Source organism: Hyla sarda, chromosome 1 (assembly GCF_029499605.1).
Source record: "Hyla sarda isolate aHylSar1 chromosome 1, aHylSar1.hap1, whole genome shotgun sequence".
NCBI classification, from domain to species: domain Eukaryota; kingdom Metazoa; phylum Chordata; class Amphibia; order Anura; family Hylidae; genus Hyla; species Hyla sarda.
The window spans coordinates 49,637,362-49,658,482 of record NC_079189.1 but is presented as its reverse complement, the minus strand read 5'-3'; the positions used below and the strand labels follow the sequence as shown (position 1 = coordinate 49,658,482).

Below are 21,121 nucleotides of genomic sequence, written 5' to 3'. Positions count from 1 at the left end.
TGATAGCAGTCGGGACTCACCGGGTTTAAAGCGTTCTCAGATCGTGAGAACGCTTTAAACGCTGGTAACGGGTCCAGTTTTATAAATGGGAAAATATCCCATGAAGCTAATCTCTAAATGTCTAATGTACATAGAGCGTAGAAAGCACATGATATTGGAGGGACATACTAACAGTAGGGGGGACCAATTAGAAAATGCTATAGACCTGCATAAAAAGATGTGTCTTTGGGGCACTTTTAATGGTTCATAGTATTCTATTCCAGAGAACTGGTGCAGCATGAGCAAAGTCTTGTAGACGGTAGTGAGAGGTTCAGATTATGGAAGATGTTAGTTTTAGACCATTAGCAGAGAGGAGAGAATGTGTAGGATGGTAGACGGAGATGAGGGAGGAGATGTAGGGTGGTGCAGCACTGTGGAGAGCTTTGTGGGTGAGACTGAGGATTTTGTACTCTTTTCTTGACTGAGTGGGTAACCAGTGTAGTGACTGACATAGGGGGATGCATCAGTATAACGGCTGGAGAGGAAGATGAGTCTGGCTGCGGCATTGAGGAGGGGAGAGTTTAGAGAAGGAAAGGCCTGTAAGTAGGGCCGGGCGATATACCGGTTCATACAGAATACCGACATTTTTGTGCTGCACGATATGAATTTTAACCCATACCGCAATACCGATTTGGCCCCTCCCCCTCTGCGCTGTCCCCACATCGGAGAACTAATCATATGTGACCCGTGAGCGCTGTTCTGCCCCACACGACCAACCCCGAATTAATTATTAGCCAAGCACTGCACTGTCCCCATCGGTGTACTACTCACATGTCACCCGCAACCGCTGCCCTCCTTGTCCTTCTGTTTGCTGCGGCCGCCGGTGCTGACACTCTATACCAGTGGTCTTCAACCTCCAGATGCTGCAAAACTACAACTCCCAGCATGCCCGGACAGCCGTTGGCTGTCCGGGCATGCTGGGAGTTGTAGTTTTGCAACATCTGGAGGTCCGCAGGTTGAATACCACTGCTCTATACCGTATCCCTATGCCCCGGCTGCAAAAGGTAAACAAAATAAACTTTAACTCACCTTCCCCGTCGGTCCGGACCAGCTTACTAGGGAATGGAACGCCGGACAGCCGTCAGCCTATCACCGGCCGCAGCGATGCTGACAGTGGGCTCAGCCTATCACCGGCTGAGGTGGAACATAGCTGCGGCCAGTGATAGGCTGACGGCTGTCCGACGTTCACGTCCCCAGGAATAGCGTAAGGCCGACATAAGAACGTGCGTTAAAGTTTATTTTTGTTTACCTTCTGCAGCCCAGGTATAGGGATACAGTATAGAGTGTCAGCACCGGCGGCCGCAACAAACAGGAGGATGAGGAGGGCAGTGCTTGCGGGTGACGTGAGTAGTACCCCGATGGGGACAGCGCTGGGCTAATAATTAATTTGGGGGGGGGGATACCGTTAAATACTGTGGAACCGCTATAAGTTACAAAAATACCGCTATACACATATTTGGCCATACCGCCCAGCCCTACCAATAAGTAAAGAGTTACAATAGTCAGGACGAGAATTAAAGGGATACTCCGGTGAAAACCTTTTTTCTTTTAAATCAACTGGTGGCAGAAGGTTAAACCTATTTGTAAATTACTTCTATAAAAAAAATCTTAATCCTTCCTGTACTTATTAGCTGCTAAATACTACAGAGGAAATTCTTTTCTTTTTGGAATGCTCTCTGATGACATCACGACCACAGTTCTCTCTGCTGACGTTATTATAATAATAATAACGCTTTATTTATTGTTATCCTTAGTGGGATTTGAACCCAAGTCCCCAGCACTGCAAGGCAGCAGTGCTTACCACTGAGCCACCATGCTGCCCTTAGCATACATCTGCTATACATCTGCTATACATCTGCTATGCACGGTTGCTAAAATGGACAGAGATGTCAGCAGAGAGCACTGTGCTCGTGATGTCATCAGTGTTCCAAAAAGAAAGGAATTTCCTCTGTAGCATTAAGCAGCTAATAAGTACTGGAAGGATTAAGATTTTTTAATAGAAGTAATTTACAAATATGTTTAACTTTCTGCCACCAGTTGATTTAAAAGAAAAAAGGTTTTCACCGGAGTACTCCTTTAATTAGAGCAACAAGAATCTTAACTCTTCACTGTAATAAAAAAAGAGTAAATTCTGAAGATAAGAGAAGGAATTTTGACGTGCAGGTGACAAAAACACGAAAGGGACTGACTATGGCGAGTGGAAGATTAGAGTCTAAGAGCTTGCTGCCCATGAGTTATTGTAGTACGACACGGCGAGATGGAAATACTAGGTTTAGGTAGATTAGTGGATGGAAGAAGTTCGGTTTTAGAGAGATTTAGTCACAGGTATAGGGAGGACATGATGTTAGAGACAGCACTGGTATTTTGTAGGAGTGCAGGGGTGATATCACAGGAAGAGGTATAGAGCCGAGTGTCATCAGTGCAGAGATGGTACTTGAACCCAAATCTCCTGTATAGAAAGAAAAGGCAGAAAATTGTACAAACTGGTGAGTAACGTGGAATATTTCTACTCAAAAAAAGAATACAATACAACAACCCAAAAAAAATGCCAGAAAGAGTTTATCTAAAATTTGCATTTCATTGCTTGTCAACTGAAAAGTTTTGGAGCGGCTGTGTGTCTGGAAGTGGTCATACATGTGCCCACCGCAGCCATTAAAATAAATGGGGGTTATGAAAACTGTTTTATGAGAGTGTCAGGGTCCAAATCCCTTTCGTATGTGTAAAATATTTTATGTTATGAATGCTACTAGAGCTTAGGTTGTGAGTCTTTTCTGATTACTAATTGATCATTATAAAGAACAGCTTTTATCATACCTTGTAACGGGTATGCACAATTTAAAGGAAGCGTGATAGCGCCCTCTGGTGTCTGTCATAGAGACAAGCTGTGAGATCTCCAAATGCAGAACAATTGCTGGTGAGGGTATCAGGGCAGATTTTGCCATGTTTCCTATTTGCAAACCTGGACTTGGTGGACTTGGTACACAATTAGTTTTCTTCACCTTGTTATTCCTTTTTTTGTTTTCTGATACTGATTATTTAACCTCTTAGGGTCTATTCACATGTACACAGTATTCTGCGCAGATTTGAAGCGCAGGATTTCAAGCTGTGTTCAGTGATTCAGTTTACATTGAAATCTGCGCAGAATAGTTTACGTGTGAATATACGGTAAAAGTGATAAACCCATAGCCTTTGGCTGTCTGGGCATGCTGGGAAATTTAGTTTTGCAGCAGCTGGAGGCACCTTGATTGGGAAGCATTAGTATTGAGGGATGAGGACACTGTGTGGAAGGATGGGGGGCATGCTGGGAAGGGGGGCACTATGTAGAAGAATGGGAGACATGCTGAGGAGGGGATAACTAAGTGGAGCAGTGTTTCCCAATCAGGATGCCTTGAGATGATGAAAATCAACAAATCCCTGCATGCCCGGACAGCCTTTGGATGAAGACACACTGTTTGGAAAACACTGGATTACCAAAGGTTATAGCTTATCACCTATCCTCAGCATAGGTAACAAATATCTGGTCAGTGAGACTGCTGTGGCCCCCACTCATTTAAATATGGGGTTCCCTTGTCCCTGGGGTGAATGGCACTGCCGATCTATTCCCTCACTATCAGAATTCTCCATTCGCGCTGTCCTCAGCTATCTCCATAGATGCCATATTGTTCTCGGTTATGTGGTGTGATGCTTGTCATGAGGGGTCTCAATACTGATCGCTGGACTCTTCTAGCTCTGATGAGTTAAAGGGGTACTTTTTTTTTAAATCAACTGGTGCCAGAAGGTTAAAGCGCAACTGTCATGGAAATGATACCCCCCAGACTAACAACATGATAGTATAGATGATGATATGTGTAATGCTGCTGTACTTTTGGCTGCTGTTTATCACTCTTTATCAGCAGGAAAATAGTTTTATTGTGCGGTCAGCAACAGTCGGATAGGCGTGGCTGGGGATCGTAATGCCCCGCCTCCACCACGCCTATCCCCTGAAAGTGATCGCTGGGACCGCTGTGTAATTGACACACAGGTCCCCACCCCCGATGTCCATGATGTGCGGGCCTATACATATTATGTGAACCTTTATGTTATATGAAATACAGTGCCCGTACTCCTCTTCTTTCTTCTCATGGTGCCGGAGACGCGCTGCTTCTGCTTTCACTATAGGCACAGAGCTCGCTCCCTGCCTCTAGCACTGCGTAGGCGCACTGAGCTGGCGGCAGACAACGGGAGCGAGCTCAGTGCTTGTAGTGAAAGCAGAAGCAGCGCGTCTCCGGCACCATGAGAAGAAAGAAGAGGAGTACGGGCACTGTATTTCATATAACATAAAGGTGCACATTATATGTATAGGCTCAGGGGAGTCACGCCGGCCCGTACATCATAGACATCGGGGGTGGGGACCTGTGTGTCAATCACACAGTGGTCCAGCGCTCACTTACAGGGGATAGGCGTGGTGGAGGCGGGGCATTACGATCCTCAGCCACGCCTATCCGACTGTTGCTGACCGCACAATAAAACTATTTTCCTGCTGATAAAGAGTGATAAACAGCAGCCAAAAGTACAGCAGCATTACACATATCATCATCTATACTATCATGTTGTTAGTCTGGGGGGTATCATTTCCATGACAGTTGCGCTTTAACCTTCTGGCACCAGTTGATTTAAAAAAAAAAAGTTTTCCACCAGAGTACCCCTTTAACTCATCAGAGCTAGAAGAGTCCAGTGATCAGTATTGAAACCCCTCATGACAGGCATCACACCACATAACCGAGAACAATATGGCATCTATGGAGATAGCTGAGGACAGCGCGAATGGAGAATTCTGATAGTGAGGGAATAGATCGGCAGTGCCATTCACCCCAGGGACAAGGGAACCCCATATTTAAATGAGTGGGGGCCACAGCAGTCTCACTGACCAGATATTTGTTACCTATGCTGAGGATAGGTGATAAGCTATAACCTTTGGTAATCCAGTGTTTTCCAAACAGTGTGTCTTCATCCAAAGGCTGTCCGGGCATGCAGGGATTTGTTGGATTGGACGTGTCAGCAGAGAGCACTGTGGACAAGACAAAAAAGAAATTCAAAAATAAAAGATTTCCTCTGTAGCATACAGCTGCTAACAAATACTGGAAGGGTAAACATTTTTTAATAGAAGTAATTTACAAATCTGTTTAACTTTTAGGCACCAGTTGATTTAAAAAAAAATGTTTCCCACCGGAGTACCCCTTTAGGGAATCCCGTTGCTATGAACTATGAGCCCTGACTTGAACCCAATCGAACATCTCTGGAGAGATCTTAAAGGGGTACTCCGATGGAAAACTTTTTTTTTCTTTTAAATCAACTGGTGCCAGAAAGTTAAACAGATTTGTAAATTACTTCTATTAAAAAATCTTAATCTTTCCAGTACGTATTAGCTGCTGAATACTACAGAGGAAATTATTTTCTTTTTGGAACACAGTGCTCTCTGCTGACATCATGACCACAGTGCCACAGTGTCCAATTTAGAAACTGTCCAGAGCAGCATATGTTTTCTATGAGGATTTTCTCCTACTCTGGACAGTTCTTAAAATGGACAGAGATGTCAGCAGAGAGCACTGTGGTCATGATGTCAGCAGAGAGCCCTGTGTTCCAAAAGGAAAACCATTTCCTCTGTAGTATTCAGCAGCTAATAAGTACTGGAAGGATTAAGCTTTTTTTTTTATAGAAATAATTTACAAATCTGTTTAACTTTCTGGCATCAGTTCATTAAAAAATTTAAAAAAAGTTTTCCACCGGAGTACCCCTTTAAAAAATGACTTCCCCATCCAGCCTGACAGAACATGAGAGGCTCTGCAGAGAAGAATGGCAGAAAATCCCCGCATCTGGGTGTGCAAACCTTGTAGCATCATATCCAAGAAGACTGGACGCTGTAATTAGAGATGAGCGAACTTACAGTAAATTCAATTCGTCACAAACTTCTCGGCTCGGCAGTTGATGACTTTTTCTGCATAAATTAGTTCAGCTTTCCGGTGCTCCGGTGGGCTGGAAAAGGTGGATACATTCCTAGGAAAGAGTCTCCTAGGACAGTATCCACCTTTTCCATCCCACCGGAGCACCGGAAAGCTGAACTAATTCATGCAGGAAAAGTCATCAACTGCCGAGCCGAGAAGTTCGTGACGAATCGAATTTACTGTAAGTTCGCTCATCTCTAGCTGTAATCTCTGTCAAAGGGTCTTCAACGTCTGAGTAAAGGGTCTGAATACTTATGTCACTGCAAGATTACATTTTTTCCTTTTTATGAATTAGAAAATATTTCATACATTCTATTTTCATTGTGTCATTATGGGGTATTGAATTAAGATTCGTGGTGGAATTTTTTATTTAAGCACAAGGCCACAGCATAATATAAAAAAAATGAAAGGGTGTGAAGATGCCATTATTATTATTATTATTATTATTAATAATAATAATTTTAATATTATTTCTCTTTTTATTTCCTATATTATGTCAATTTTTTGTTCACATGGTATTTATTTATTTATGCTATATAGCAGTGGCCTCCATACTGTTCACCTCCATATGTTGCAAAACTACAACTCCCAGCATGCCCGGACAGCCGTTGGCTGTCCGGGCATGCTGGGAGTTGTAGTTTTGCAACATCTGGAGGGCCACAGTCACTTATTAGACTGCTGTGCCTTTAGATGTCTCTAAGGCTCTGTTCACACGGTGTATATGCTGCAAAGTACACGTCCGACATACGCCACTGTATAGCTACAAGGCAGAAACAAATAAACGTGTCGGGTTTACACTGCGTTTGTGTTTACTTTTAACATATATGTGTTTTTTTTTGCGCTTAAAAAAGGATAAAAACACACACAACAGCGGATGCTAAAAATTGATTCTGTAGTTTGTCATAAACCCGAAAAATGTTTCTCAATGTATAGACAGGTGTCACTAGCCGTCACGCCCCTTCCCATAGACTTGCATAGCAGGGGCGGGGGGTGACGTCACATGGGGGCGGAGTTGTGACGTCACGATACTCCGGCCCCGTGGTCGCCACCCGGCTGTTTGTGAGCTGGCACAGCGGCGTGCAGCTCAAACAGGTGCGTGGCGAATACAAGATTGTGGGGGTCCCCAGCGTCGGGACCCCAGTGGTGAGACATCTTAGGGGATAAGATGTCTCAGGGCCGCAGTACCCCTTTAAATATACTCTCCTACTTTACTATGTTGATTCCCTTTATGTATATAAAAGTCTCTATCATATCCCCTCTGTCTCTTCTTTCTTCTATACATGTAAAAGGGGTTATCCAGGAACCAGAAAGATACTGGCTCCAGAAAGTTAAACAGATTTGTAAATTACTTCTATTAAAAAATCTTAATCCTTTCAGTACTTATGAGCTTCTGGAGTTAAGGTTGTTCTTTTCTGTCTAAGTGCTCTTTGATGACACGTGTCTCGGGAACCGCCCAGTGTAGAAGCAAATCCCCATAGCAAACCTCTTCTAAACTGGGCGTTTCCCGAGACATGTGTCATCAGAGAGGACTTAGACAGAAAAGAACAACCTTAACTTCAGAAGCTCATAAGTACTGAAAGCCTTAAGATTTTTTAATAGAAGTAATTTACAAATCTGTTTAACTTTCTGGAGCCAGTTGATATATAAAAAAAGGTTTTTTTATGCAATACCCCTTTAAGGTCCTTTAACCTTTCCTGGTAATCCTGCAATCCATGTACTACTTTAGTATCTTTTCTGAACTCTCTCTAGAGTATCTATATCCTTCTGGAGATACGGCCTCCAGTACTGCGCACAATACTCCAAGTGAGGTCTCATCAGTGTTCTGTACAGCGGCATGAGCACTTCTCTCTTTCTACTGTTTATACCTCTCCCTATACACCCATGAACACTTCTCTCTTTCTACTGCTTATACCTCTCCCTATACACCCATGAGCACTTCTCTGGGCTGGGGCACTGCTCATTTAGAAGCCCCCACAATGGCCATCTTAGTGACGCTCCTCATATATCGAGGGGCACTCCACACGTCCCTCTTGCCTGTAATACACCTATCCATAGGACGTACAGATGGTAGGAGCTGCGTGTGAGTTCTGGGTGAATCAGCAGCTTTCCTTCCTCCGCTCTGCTGAATCACCACAACCTGACACTACATTATATTCTTGTGAGGAGGTCGCAGCCCACTCAGTATACAATTTGTGGGCTGTTTAGTGGATGCATCTAGCACCTACTGCTTGGATATGTCACCACATTTCCCCCATGAAAAAACATAAGGGGCCTGTTAACCCCTTAATGTATACCCATGCACACTGTCCTGCATTGTTGAGCTTCTACTGAGACTGCTAGTAGCAGAGCAATGCTCTGATCCTGACATTTAGGCTAGGTTCACACGAGGGAATCTCTGGGCAGAAAATTTCCGCCCGGAGTTTCCGAGTGTGGCCAGCGCCGACTGAATCAGTCGGTGCTATGACCGCGCGGACACTGAAGTCTCCAATAGACTGCAATGTGTTCCGCGAGTATTTCCACGTGAAGAAAGAGTAACGCCATTCTTCAGGCGGAAATTTCCAAGCGGATTTTCCGTTCACAAATTCCGCTTCACAAATTCCGAAGTGTGAATTTGTGAACAGAAACCCGTTCACTATACGGTACAATTTCAAAGCAGAATTTCCGCCTGCAATTTCAATGCGGAATTGCAGGCGGAAATTCCGTAGTGTGAACCTAGCCTTAACCCTTCAGATGCAGCAGTCAGTGCAATAACAGCATCTTGGAGGGGGACAGAGGGAGAGGCTCTATCTGTTCCCCATCGGCACCCCACAAACTGCCTCCGGTCTGTATGCTACTGAAGCCAATCAGGCCACATAGATCTGTACTGCAGTGTATTATATATGTGATCAGGAGATCATACAGTCTAAATCCTAAGTGGGAAAAGAAAATTCATTTTAACCCCTAAAGGATGCAGGACATACATGTACCGCCTGTTCCCTCTACGCTCTGCTGTATGAAGCATATTCAGGATCAGGCAATATCTGTCATTAACCCTTTAGACGCAACATTCAAAGTTGAATGCAGGTGGCTCCGTGGAGCTGATCACGACCCCTCCCCCTCGCAGTGGTGAAATGATTGGTGTCATTACAATGTACAATTGATGGCCCAGAAAAAAACAAGCCTTCATATGGGTCTATATGGGAAAATTAAAAGAGTGTAAACAAAAGTGTAAAAAAGAAAAAATCGCTGTGTCCTTAAGGGGTTAAAATAAAAAGAAAAAAATGTATAAGGGTAGGGTCACACTTAATGTATTTTACGCTGAGGTCCTGCTGATGACCCTACCCTTTAGGGTGCCCCTAGCTGTTTCCCCTTGTGTTCTGCTCGCAGCCCCAATCCGCCCTACGAGCAGCCACACAGGCAGGTGCAGCGCGCATGCGCAGTGTACTCAGATAGCGGCCTATGAGTACACTGCGCGGCCACTCTGCGATGTCTGTGCCTACACTGCGTGTGCGCGTGGCAACTCACAGGTCCCTGTGTGGCTGGTCATAAGGGGAGTGGTGGGGGGGGGGCAGTACAGCTAGGGGCACACTATAGTGTAGGGCAGTGTTTCCCAACCTTTTTCAGCTCGGGGCACCCCTTGGGAAAAAAAATTTGCGGGGCACCCCTACTGAAGTTGACGAGCAACAAAAAAAGGAAAAAGTTGCCATGCACAATATCTATTTATCTGTGGGTATGTAGATTACAGTGATGCTTTATACAGCAACTCACAAATGACGCCTTATCTGCGTCGTTCCCTGTTCCTCTTCGTCTGGTCCGGACCGTCATGACCATTTCTTCCAACCACAACTCTTCACTGTTAAACCTGCAAAACAAACCTATCAGGCTCCACACTTTACCAACATCCGCCTCCAGATTCCCCTTTTACAAATGAAGAGGGATACAGGGGCTTATAGGTGTAAAGGGGTAACAGAGGGGTGTAGAAAGGTGTACATGGGTGGCAGAGGGGTGTAGAGGAGTGTACATGGGTGACAAAGAGGTGTACATGGTTGACAGAGGGGTGTAGAGGTGTGTACATGGGTGACAGAGGGGTGTAGGGGTGTGTACATGGGTGACAGATGGGTGTAGAGGTGTGTACATGGGTGGCAGAGGGGTGTAAAGGGCAGTACATGGTTGACAGAGGGGTGTAGAGGAGTGTACATGTGTGATAGAGGGGTGTAGAGGAGTGTACAAGGTTGACACAGGGGTTTAGAGGAGTGTACATGGGTGACAAATGGACGGAGGGTTGAAAAGGGGGTGGACATGGGTTGAATGGGGGGGTGGGCATGGTTGACAGAGGTGTTGACTGGAGGGTGGTCTGAGGGGTGGACGGAGGGGTGAATATGGGTGACAGGGGGATGGACAGGGGTGACAGAGGGATGGCCATGGATGACAGGAGGGTGGACACGGGAGATAGGGGGGTGAACAGAGGTGACAGGAGAGTGGACAAGGATGAAAAGGGGGATAAAAGAGGGATGAAGGGGATGAACATGGGTGACGGGGTAAACTGGGGGGCAGACGGGAGGGTGAACATGAGTGACTGGGGGTAGACTTGGGGGCGAATGGGGGGTGTGAACATGGGCGACGGGGGTGGACATGGGTGACGGGGGGGTGTACATGGGTGACGGATGGTGGGATGGACAGGGTTGAGAAGGGGTAACAGAGGGGTGGAAAGGGTACAGTACCTTAAGCAAGCCATTTTTCTTCACTACACCGGCACGGGAATCCGGCGCAGCTTCCACGTTCTTCCCCTCTCTGGCTGGGCTGCAACCCAGGGCTCTGGCAGGGCACCGACAGGTCACTCATTCACTGCGCTGTAGGGGGAGGGAGACGCTGGGGCACGGGGCACTACACCCGCATGGGAATGCGACGCAGCTTCCACGTTCTTCCCCTCTCCGGCAGGGCACTTACTCACTGGGCCATAGGGGGAGGGGGACACTGCGGGAACCTGGAAGACACTGGAGGACATTGTGTGTGCATGCACAGCAAAGCACACACAGACTTCCCTTCCCCCCTGCGGCGCCGTGAGTCACGAGCGCGCAGGCCGGGGCGGGAAATTTATAAAAATACATTTTGATGGCAAAATCACGCAGCACCCCGGGCAGTGCCAAACGGCACACCAGTGTGCCGGGGCACCCTGGTTGGGAATCACTGGTGTAGGGTCACCGGATGATCCTTCCCTAAAAATGGATAAAAATACACAATTTCCTCAATTATAAATTATGTTTTCAAAAGAAAAAAAATTTTTATATACATATTTGGCATTGCCATCTGTGACAACCTGGGCTATAATACAGTGAAATAATTTAATCCACACAGTAAACGCCATAGAAAAAATAAAAACATTATTCCTTTTCGTTAATCCTGCCCCTTTAAAAACAAAATAAATAATGATCAAAATACCTCATGCACTCAAAAATAGTACAACTATAAAAGTAACTTATCCCACAAAAAACAAGTCCTCACACACAGCTTGTAAAATATTACAACTTTCACAACATGGAGATACACAAACATAATATATATATATAATTGTTTTTATAGTGTAAATGTAATAAACCATCCAAAAAGTATCACCAGAATAAATTAAACATGCTAATAATACCACATGGTAAACAGCATTAAAAATAGATTTAAAAAAAACTCACCAAAGTTAGTTTTTTTTATTCACTTCCTTAAAAATGTAATAAAAAGTAAACAAAATATCCACCTGAAAATGGTATCAGAAGAAAACATCAATTCATCCTGCAACAAAATAAAAAAAACAGCCCTTACACAGTTCCATTAGTGGGGAAAAAAAGCTTTGCTTATGGGGCTCTCTCTAGACACTATTTATGGGGACACTCTCTAGACACTATTTATGGGGACACTCTCTAGACATTATTTATGGGGGCTCTCTCTAGACACTATTTATGGGGCTCTCTCTAGACATTATTTATGGGGACACTCGCTAGACACTATTTATGGGGCTCTCTCTAGACATTATTTATGGGGGCACTCTCTAGACATTATTTATGGGGACACTCGCTAGACATTATTTATGGGGGCTCTCTCTAGACACTATTTATGGGGACACTCGCTAGACATTATTTATGGGGACACTCTCTAGACACTATTTATGGGGCTCTCTCTAGACACTATTTATGGGGACACTCGCTAGACATTATTTATGGGGTCTCTCTCTAGACACTATTTATGGGGACACTTGCTAGACATTATTTATGGGGTCTCTCTCTAGACACTATTTATGGGGACACTCGCTAGACATTATTTATGGGGACACTCTCTAGACACTATTTATGGGGCTCTCTCTAGACACTATTTATGGGGACACTCACTAGACATTATTTATGGGGGCTCTCTCTAGACACTATTTATGGGGACACTCTCTAGACACTATTTATGGGGACACTTGCTAGACATTATTTATGGGGTCTCTCTCTAGACACTATTTATGGGGACACTCGCTAGACATTATTTATGGGGACACTCTCTAGACACTATTTATGGGGCTCTCTCTAGACACTATTTATGGGGACACTTGCTAGACATTATTTATGGGGTCTCTCTCTAGACACTATTTATGGGGACACTTGCTAGACATTATTTATGGGGACACTCTCTAGACACTATTTATGGGGCTCTCTCTAGACACTATTTATGGGGACACTTGCTAGACATTATTTATGGGGACACTCTCTAGACATTATTTATGGGGACACTCTCTAGACACTATTTATGGGGACACTCGCTAGACATTATTTATGGGGACACTCGCTACACATTATTTATGGGGCTCTCTCTAGACACTATTTATGGGGCTCTCTCTAGACAGTATTTATGGGGCATTCTCTAGATGACAATGTTTATGAGGGCAACCTGTGAATGGCCTGCTAGACATTATTTATAAGCTAACTCTCTATACACTATGGTGGCAGTCTCCAGATAACTATTTATGGAGGCACCCTGTGACTGGCACTGCTTATGGGGTCTCTCTAGACACTATTTATGGGGGCACTCTCTATATGACACTTTGAGGGCACCCTGTGACTGGCACTGATTATGGGGGCACTTTCTAGACACTATGGGCACTCTATATGGCACTGATTATAGTGACTGGCACTGATTATGGGGGCACTCTCTAGACACTATTTATGGGGAAACTCTCTAGACACTATGGGGTCACTCTCTAGACAACACTATTTATAGGGGCACCCTGAGACTGGTACTGCTTATGGGGGCTCTCTCCAGACACTATTTATGGGGCACTCTCTATAGGACACTTCTTATGGCACTGATTATGGTGACTGACACTGATTATGGGGGCACTCTCTAGACACTGTGGGGCACTCTATATGGCACTGATTATAGTGACTGACACTGATTATGGGGGCACTCTATAGACACTATGGGGTGACTCTCTAGACAACACTATTTATAGGGGCACCCTGAGACTGGTACTGCTTATGGGGGCTCTCTCCAGACACTATTTCTGGGGCACTCTCTATATGACACTTCTTATGGCACTGATTATGGTGACTGGCACTGATTATGGGGGAACTCTCTAGACACTATGGGGCACTCTATATGGCACTGATTATAGTGACTGACACTGATTATGGGGGCACTTTATAGACACTATGGGGTGACTCTCTAGACAACACTATTTATAGGGGCACCCTGAGACTGGTACTGCTTATGGGGGCTCTCTCCAGACACTATTTATGGGGCACTCTCTAAATGACACTACTTATAGCACTGATTATGGTGACTGGCACTGATTATGGGTGCACTCTCTAGACACTATGGGGCACTCTCTATATGGCACTGATTATGGTGACTGACACTGATTATGGTGCACTCTCTAGACACTATGGGGCACTCTCTATATGGCACTGATTATGGTGACTGACACTGATTATGGTGCACTCTCTAGACACTATGGGGCACTCTCTATATGGCACTGATTATGGTGACTGACACTGATTATGGTGCACTCTCTAGACACTATGGGGCACTCTCTATATGGCACTGATTATGGTGACTGACACTGATTATGGTGCACTCTCTAGACACTATGGGGCACTCTCCATATGGCACTGATTATGGTGACTGGCACTGATTATGGGGGCACTCTCTAGACACTATGGGGTCACTCTCTGTCACTATTTATAGGGGCACCCTGAGACTGGCACTGCTTATGGTGGGGTCTTTCAAGACACTTTATGGAGACACTCTTTTTGACACTATGGGGGCACCCTGTGACTGGCACTGCTTTGGGGGCTCTCTCTAGCTGCCGCTGATGTTTGGGGGTACTCTCTGCCATTATTCATTCCGGTACCCTCTGGAATCTACTTCTGGGGACATGACAAGTACTATTACTTGAGGACAGTATGCGAAGAGAATACTACATTATCCCTGCTTTATCGGGAATATCAGTCACTTACCACTAGGGGCGCTCGACAGAGCACAGAGGCGCGGTACCGCTACGGTAAGGACACACAACGCTATTGGTTGACAAGGTTAACCAATCAGACGGAAGAAGAGAAACGTCAGCCAATCAGCGGCCGCCTATATTGTCTGGGAAGCCGTTGATCCAGGAGCGTGACAGGTCACGTGACTAGAGAGACGTTTCCAAACTGTATTGCCTGTCTTAAGTGGACGCGTAAGTGTGATGACGTCATTATTATTATTATTATTTCCATTTTTATTTCCAATATTATACCAATTTTTTGTTAACATGGTATTTATTTATTTATTTATTTATGCTATATAGCAGTGGCCTCCATGCTGTTCACCTCCAAATGTTGCAAATCTACATTGCAAAACTACAACTCCCAGCATGCCCGGACAGCCAACGGCTGTCCGGGCATGCTGGGAGTTGTAGTTTTGCGACATCTGGAGGGCCACAGTCACATATTAGACTGCTGTCCTATCTGTACCTTTAGACGTCTCTAAGGCTCTGTTCACACGGTGTATATGCTGCAAAGTATACGTCCGACATACGCCACTATATAGCTACAAGGCAGAAACAAATAAACGTGTCGGGTTTACGCTGCGTTTGTGTTTACTTTTAACATATACGTATTTTTTTTTTTACGCTTAATAAGGATAAAAACATACACAATAACGGATGCTAATATTTGATTTTGCAGTTTGATTTTTTCTCATTGACTTGCATTACCAAAAAAAAGAAAACAAACAAACAAAAAATAAAAAAATAAAAAATAAAAATAAATAATAAAAAAAAAACTGGACTGCAACTTATGCATTTTTTTTTTATTGGTTTGTTTTGCTGTATACAAAAACGTAGTTGACTACGCTTTTGTATACAGCAAAATTGAATGTACTGCAACGGAAAACGGAGACACGAATCGTAGATGTGAACTGAAGCTTTACGGTGACCCAATGGGTAGTACATTTCAGGTTCCTGCACTTTTCTGAGCAGTAAAATGTAAAGGTATGCCGCATAAGCTGATACAGTTCACCCAAATGCGGTGTGAACACGGCCTAATGCAGGCAAATGTTATCGTCTGTACTAAGGCTGCAATAACGTGACCTTGTGCTATTGTGTTAAATGAGACTTTGACCATACCAGGACAGCAGAAATGGTGAAAATTGCATTAATAAAAAAAAAAAAAGGCACATGTGACACGAGAGATTTTAAGCATTTTAATTTATATATGTGCCTAAAAGGACCATGCACTTTTGCGAGTATATTTTCCTATTTAGCTGCCAAATTGTGCAGTCTAGAGATGAGCGAACTTACATTAACCCCTTAAGGACTCAGCCCATTTTGGCCTTAAGGACTCAGACAATTTAATTTTTACGTTTTCATTTTTTCCTCCTCGCCTTCTAAAAATCATAACTCTTTTATATTTTCATCCACAGACTAGTATGAGGGCTTGTTTTTTGCGCGACCAGTTGTCCTTTGTAATGACATCACTCATTATATCATAAAATGTATGGCGCAACCAAAAAACACTATTTTTGTGGGGAAATTAAAACGAAAAACGCAATTTTGCTAATTTTGGAAGGTTTTGTTTTCACGCCGTACAATTTCTGGTAAAAATGACATGTGTTCTTTATTCTGAGGGTCAATACGATTAAAATGATACCCATTATTATATACTTTTATATTATTGTTGCGCTTAAAAAAAATCACAAACTTTTTAACCAAATTAGTACGTTTATAATCCCTTTATTTTGATGACCTATAACTTTTTTATTTTTCCGTATAAGCGGCGGTATGGGGGCTCATTTTTTGCGCCATGATCTGTACTTTTTTTTGATACCACATTTGTATATAAAAAACTTTTAATACATTTTTTATAATTTTTTTTTTAATAAAATGTATTAAAAAAGTAGGAATTTTGGACTTTTTTAATTTTTTTTCGTTCACGCCGTTTACCGTACGGGATCATTAACATTTTATTTTAATAGTTCGGACATTTACGCACGCGGCGATACCAAATATGTCTATAAAAAATGTTTTTTACGCTTTTTGGGGGTAAAATAGGAAAAAACGGACGTTTTACTTTTTTATTGGGGGAGGGGATTTTTCACTTTTTTTTTACTTTTACTTTTACATTTTTTTACATTTTTTTTTACACTTGAATAGTCCCCATAGGGGACTATTCATAGCAATACCATGATTGCTAATACTGATCTGTTCTATGTATAGGACATAGAACAGATCAGTATTATCGGTCATCTCCTGCTCTGGTCTGCTCGATCACAGACCAGAGCAGGAGACGCCGGGAGCCGCACGGAGGAAGGTGAGGGGACCTCCGTGCGGCGTTATGAATGATCGGATCCCCGCAGCAGCGCTGCGGGCGATCCGATCGTTCATTTTAATCGCGAACTCCCGCAGATGCCGGGATCTGTATTGATCCCGGCACCTGAGGGGTTAATGGCGGACGCCCGCGAGATCGCGGGCGTCGGCCATTGCCGGCGGGTCCCTGGCTGCGATCAGCAGCCGGGATCAGCCGCGCATGACACGGGCATCGCTCCGATGCCCGCGGTTATGCTTAGGACGTAAATGTACGTCCTGGTGCGTTAAGTACCACCTCACCAGGACGTACATTTACGTCCTGCGTCCTTAAGGGGTTAAATTCGATTCATCACAAACTTCTCGGCTTGGCGGTTGCTTACTTTTCCTGCATAAATTAGTTCAGCTTTCCGGTGCTCCGGTGGGCTGGAAAAGGTGGATACATTTTTAGGAAAGAGTCTCCTAGGACTGTATCCACCTTTTCCAGCCCACGGGAGCACCTGAAAGCTGAACTAATTTATGCAGGAAAAGTCAGCAACTGCCGAGCCGAGAAGTTCGTGAAGAATCGAATTTACTGTAAGTTCGCTCATCTCTAGTGCAGTCTTTAAAGGGTAACTCTCATAAAAAAAAAAAATTTGCTATTGCACTCCTTATGGTAAATAAGAAATATTTCTAATATACTTTGTTAAAAAAAAAATGAAGTTTTCTATGTTTTATTTGTTCTTAAAAAAAGCTCAAGAGCACATTCTCCCCCATCTTATACACAGACTTAGGCCCAAAGTCCGAACACAGAAAATGAAGCCTGGAGTGCTGAGGGGGGTGTGTCCAGCCTCATCCAATCATAGCTCCTCTCACAATTAATTGTCATATGCTGTTGGTTGGACACCCCCCCCCCTCAGCACTCCAGGCTGTACTTCCTGTGTTTGGACTTCGGTCCAAAGTCTGTGTATGAGATGGAGGAAAATGTTCTTTTAAGTTTTTTTAAGCACAAATGAAACATAGAAAACTTAATTTTTTTAAAACAAAGTATACTAGAAATATTTTTTATTTACCATAAGGAGTGCAATAGCAAGAACTAGTTTTAATGAGAGTTACCCCTTAAAGGGTTACTGTCATTTGAAAAAATCAGCAGGTCTGATTCCGGAGACCCCTTTGTGGTCGCTAGTTATAAAAGCAGGGAAGTGCACGGATTTGCATTCTATTCCCCAGCTGGCCAGCGGATCCAACCTTTTCTGTGCATAGACTTCTATAGGCGAAAAAGGTCAGATTTGATTGTAAGCAGCAGAATGTGTGATGAGCTGCTGCAAACTTTCCTGGGATATTACTAGCGATTGCAGCAGAAATGTGCTGTCTCAATAGACAGCAAGGCAGAGAAGATTACACCAAAAGACTGTACATGTTAATTCTTTCTGCTGAGTCTGGGGTCCGGAATCCCAGTCTGGGGTGCAGTAGAATCCCATTGAAAACAATGGGAGGCTGCTGCAGTGTATTTTCCAAGCAATGTCCTGCCAAAGCCGGTGATTTGTTAAACAAGCTATCACTTGCGTTCGTCCCAGATCAGACACTTACCTCCTGTCCTATGGATAGGGGTCTAGTGTTTAATATGTTTAGTTCCCCATACTACCCCTTTAAATATACATAATCACATATCACTTTGTATTGAGCATAATCAGGACGAGGGAAACACTCAGCAATAAGGTAAACCAGGTTTAGTCTCTCTCTGGAAACCTATATGGTAGTGGCACAATTTATATATCCCTAAGGCTAGAAAATATATTCCTACCAAGTATGGCTTCAAGACCTAGTATACTTTTCCTTACAGCCGATATATGCCTGATTGTTGGTATGTAGCTGGGGCACTCACCCTAATACGGGTGGCCCATATACTCCTGGAACCTAAATCCTAACCTTCTATGCCCTAAAGTGAATAAAAGGTCTTAAAAAAAGATTATGTGCAAAATACAATTACTGGAACTGGTCACAGCAGGAACAATTGAAAGCTTCAAAAGAGGGTCAGATACAATTCTAGAATGATATAACATTAATGCTTACACAGAAATATAGAATCCCTTCCCCTTCAATCATCCATACATCTTCAATTCACCTGCTTGGTTGAAATTGATGGACATGTGTCTTTTTACAACCGTACTCAGGGTCAGCTCTGCCTATAGGCAAAATAGGCAGCTGCCTAGAGCGCCCTCTTGATGGGGGGCACCGCTGGGCGGAGTCAAGGGCGGCAAATTTAGCTTTTGCCTTGGGTGGCAACAATCCTTGCACCAGCCCTGACCATACTAACTATGTAACTATGTCTCTAACACACATCAGGCTAGAGGCAGGTTGCGGGTGTCCCTGGCAGGGGATAGACCCAAAGCCGACTCGTCCTTCAGCACTTCATCGGGATGGAAGAGACAAGTTCCGTAGTACTGTGATAACTTTTTATTTCCAATGTACAGGTGGTATACACAGGCAATATTAGTTACACAGTTTTTAAGGGGCACAGGGCAACGCATTTCCAGAGGGGAATCCTCTCTTCGTCAGGTCTCTGAAATGAGGTGAGGTGAAGTGCTGAAGAACGAGTCGGCTTTGGGTCTATCCCCTGCCAGGGACACCCGCAACCTGCCTCTAGCCTGCATTAACGCCCGCTGTCAGCGGTACCGACGGACAGCAGCTCCTGGAACCTCGCCGCACACCACCCAAAGAGCATCTCAGAGTTGTGCCTGTACATTGCACAACTGCAAAAGGTGAGCGGCATTTCTGTTAAACTTTGCGATTGCACAAAATTATAAAAAGATAACGGCATCATCAGGGAACCTAAGATAATGGTGTTAGCAAATAAGAGACAAAGCAGGCAGTGTTTGTTTTAGGTTACGATCTCATGGTACAGGTATTGCATGTGATGACAAATGGCTGCACAATTTGGTGGTGATGCCAAGTTTTACTAACCAGAACTTTGGCCATTGCATGCAGGTGGTGTTTCATCCATATGCGTTAGAAGCCCCATGACATTATACACTGAAAGCACACCTGTGGTCCCTTCAAAAAACATGCACTGTCATTATTAAAGGGGTATTCCAGGCCAAAACTTTTTTTTATATATCAACTGGCTCCGGAAAGTTAAACAGATTTGTAAATTACTTCTATTAAAAAATATTAATCCTTCCAATAGTTATTAGCTTCTGAAGTTGAGTTGTTGTTTTCTGTCTAACTGCTCTCTGATGACTCACGTCCCGGGAGCTGTGCAGTTCCTATGGGGATATTCTCCCATCATGCACAGCTCCCGGGACGTGACATCATCATTGAGCAGTTAGACAGAAAACTTCAGAAGCTAATAACTATTGTAAGGATTAAGATTTTTTAATAGAAGTAATTTACAAATCTGTTTAACTTTCCGGAGTCAGTTGATATATAAAAAAAAAAGGTTTTGCCTGGAATACCCCTTTAACATCTATGTGCAGCCCTTGTGCCTCAGATTTGGGCATTTTTCTTTTCTAGGCCCCATTTATAAGCTATTGATGCTGTTAGTTTTAATTTGCCATTAAGGACTTAGACTGTCAATTGTGCACTCACTACCTATCACTTCTCAGAGGAGAGGTTTTTAGCCATGTGAACTTGCCCTCTAACTCAGGGCCTGACAGTTGTTAAGAATCCAGGAGCCAGAATGCTGCATGTCACGTAACGTAGCATCACTTTGCAACGTGACGTTATGTGACATCATATGATCAGTCATTACTGTTCCCTTATCTCCCTGTGTCACAATTATTACTGTCCCCTTATCTGCCCCCTGTGTCACAGTCATTACTGTTCCCTCATCTCCCTGTGTCACAACCATTAGTGTCCCCTTATCTGCCCCCTTTGTCACAGTCATTAGTGTTCCCTCATCTCCCTCTGTGTGTCACACTCAATAGCGTCCCCTCATCTACCCTCCTGTTTGTCACAGTCACAAGTGTTCCCTCATCTAACCCCCTGTGTGTCAAAGTGATTATTGTCCCCTCATCACTCCCGTGTTTTACAGTGTCCCCCCATCTGCTTTACTTACCCCTGCCTCTGTTTCCACGCTGATCCCCAATTCTGTCTTCGGTGTGCAGCAGCAGATGACTTCCATTGGTGATCCAGTGTCACCTGACTACCACAGCCAATCAGCAGCTTCCTGAATGCAGAGTGTCACCACTGAGGCCGCTGATTGGCTATGGGGTCACCGGGCATCCACTGCTCCTGTAACATCGGCAGGCAGGACGGCGGATCAGTAAAGGAACGGAGGCGGAGGTAAGTAAAACAGTTTTTAGTTTTTTTCTTAAAAGATGCATCTCCCCCCTGT

The 21,121-nt window shown here is 44.0% G+C and overlaps 2 protein-coding genes across 8 annotated transcripts in view; one reads left to right on the top strand and one right to left on the bottom strand.

The window, feature by feature from the left end:
• Window positions 1-11,780, bottom strand: part of GRK4 (G protein-coupled receptor kinase 4) — a 304,831-nt gene extending 293,051 nt beyond the window's left edge. For 2 of the 5 annotated variants that reach the window (XM_056555006.1, XM_056555016.1), the window contains exon 1: window positions 11,746-11,780. In XM_056555006.1, coding sequence (XP_056410981.1) covers window positions 11,746-11,771 — 26 coding nt within the window. In that variant the 5' untranslated portion in view covers window positions 11,772-11,780. Of the gene's footprint in view, window positions 1-11,683; window positions 11,703-11,745 lie in introns of those variants that run through there. The other 3 variants (XM_056555011.1, XM_056555010.1, XM_056555012.1) reach the window with 3 other exon arrangements.
• A 2,781-nt stretch (window positions 11,781-14,561) lies between these two features.
• LOC130352835 (piRNA biogenesis protein EXD1-like) overlaps window positions 14,562-21,121 on the top strand; it is a 71,966-nt gene continuing 65,406 nt past the window's right edge. For all 3 annotated transcript variants that reach the window (XM_056555019.1, XM_056555021.1, XM_056555018.1), the window contains exon 1: window positions 14,562-14,700. The gene's annotated coding sequence lies outside the window, so the exon portion shown is untranslated. The remainder of the gene's footprint in view (window positions 14,701-21,121) is intronic.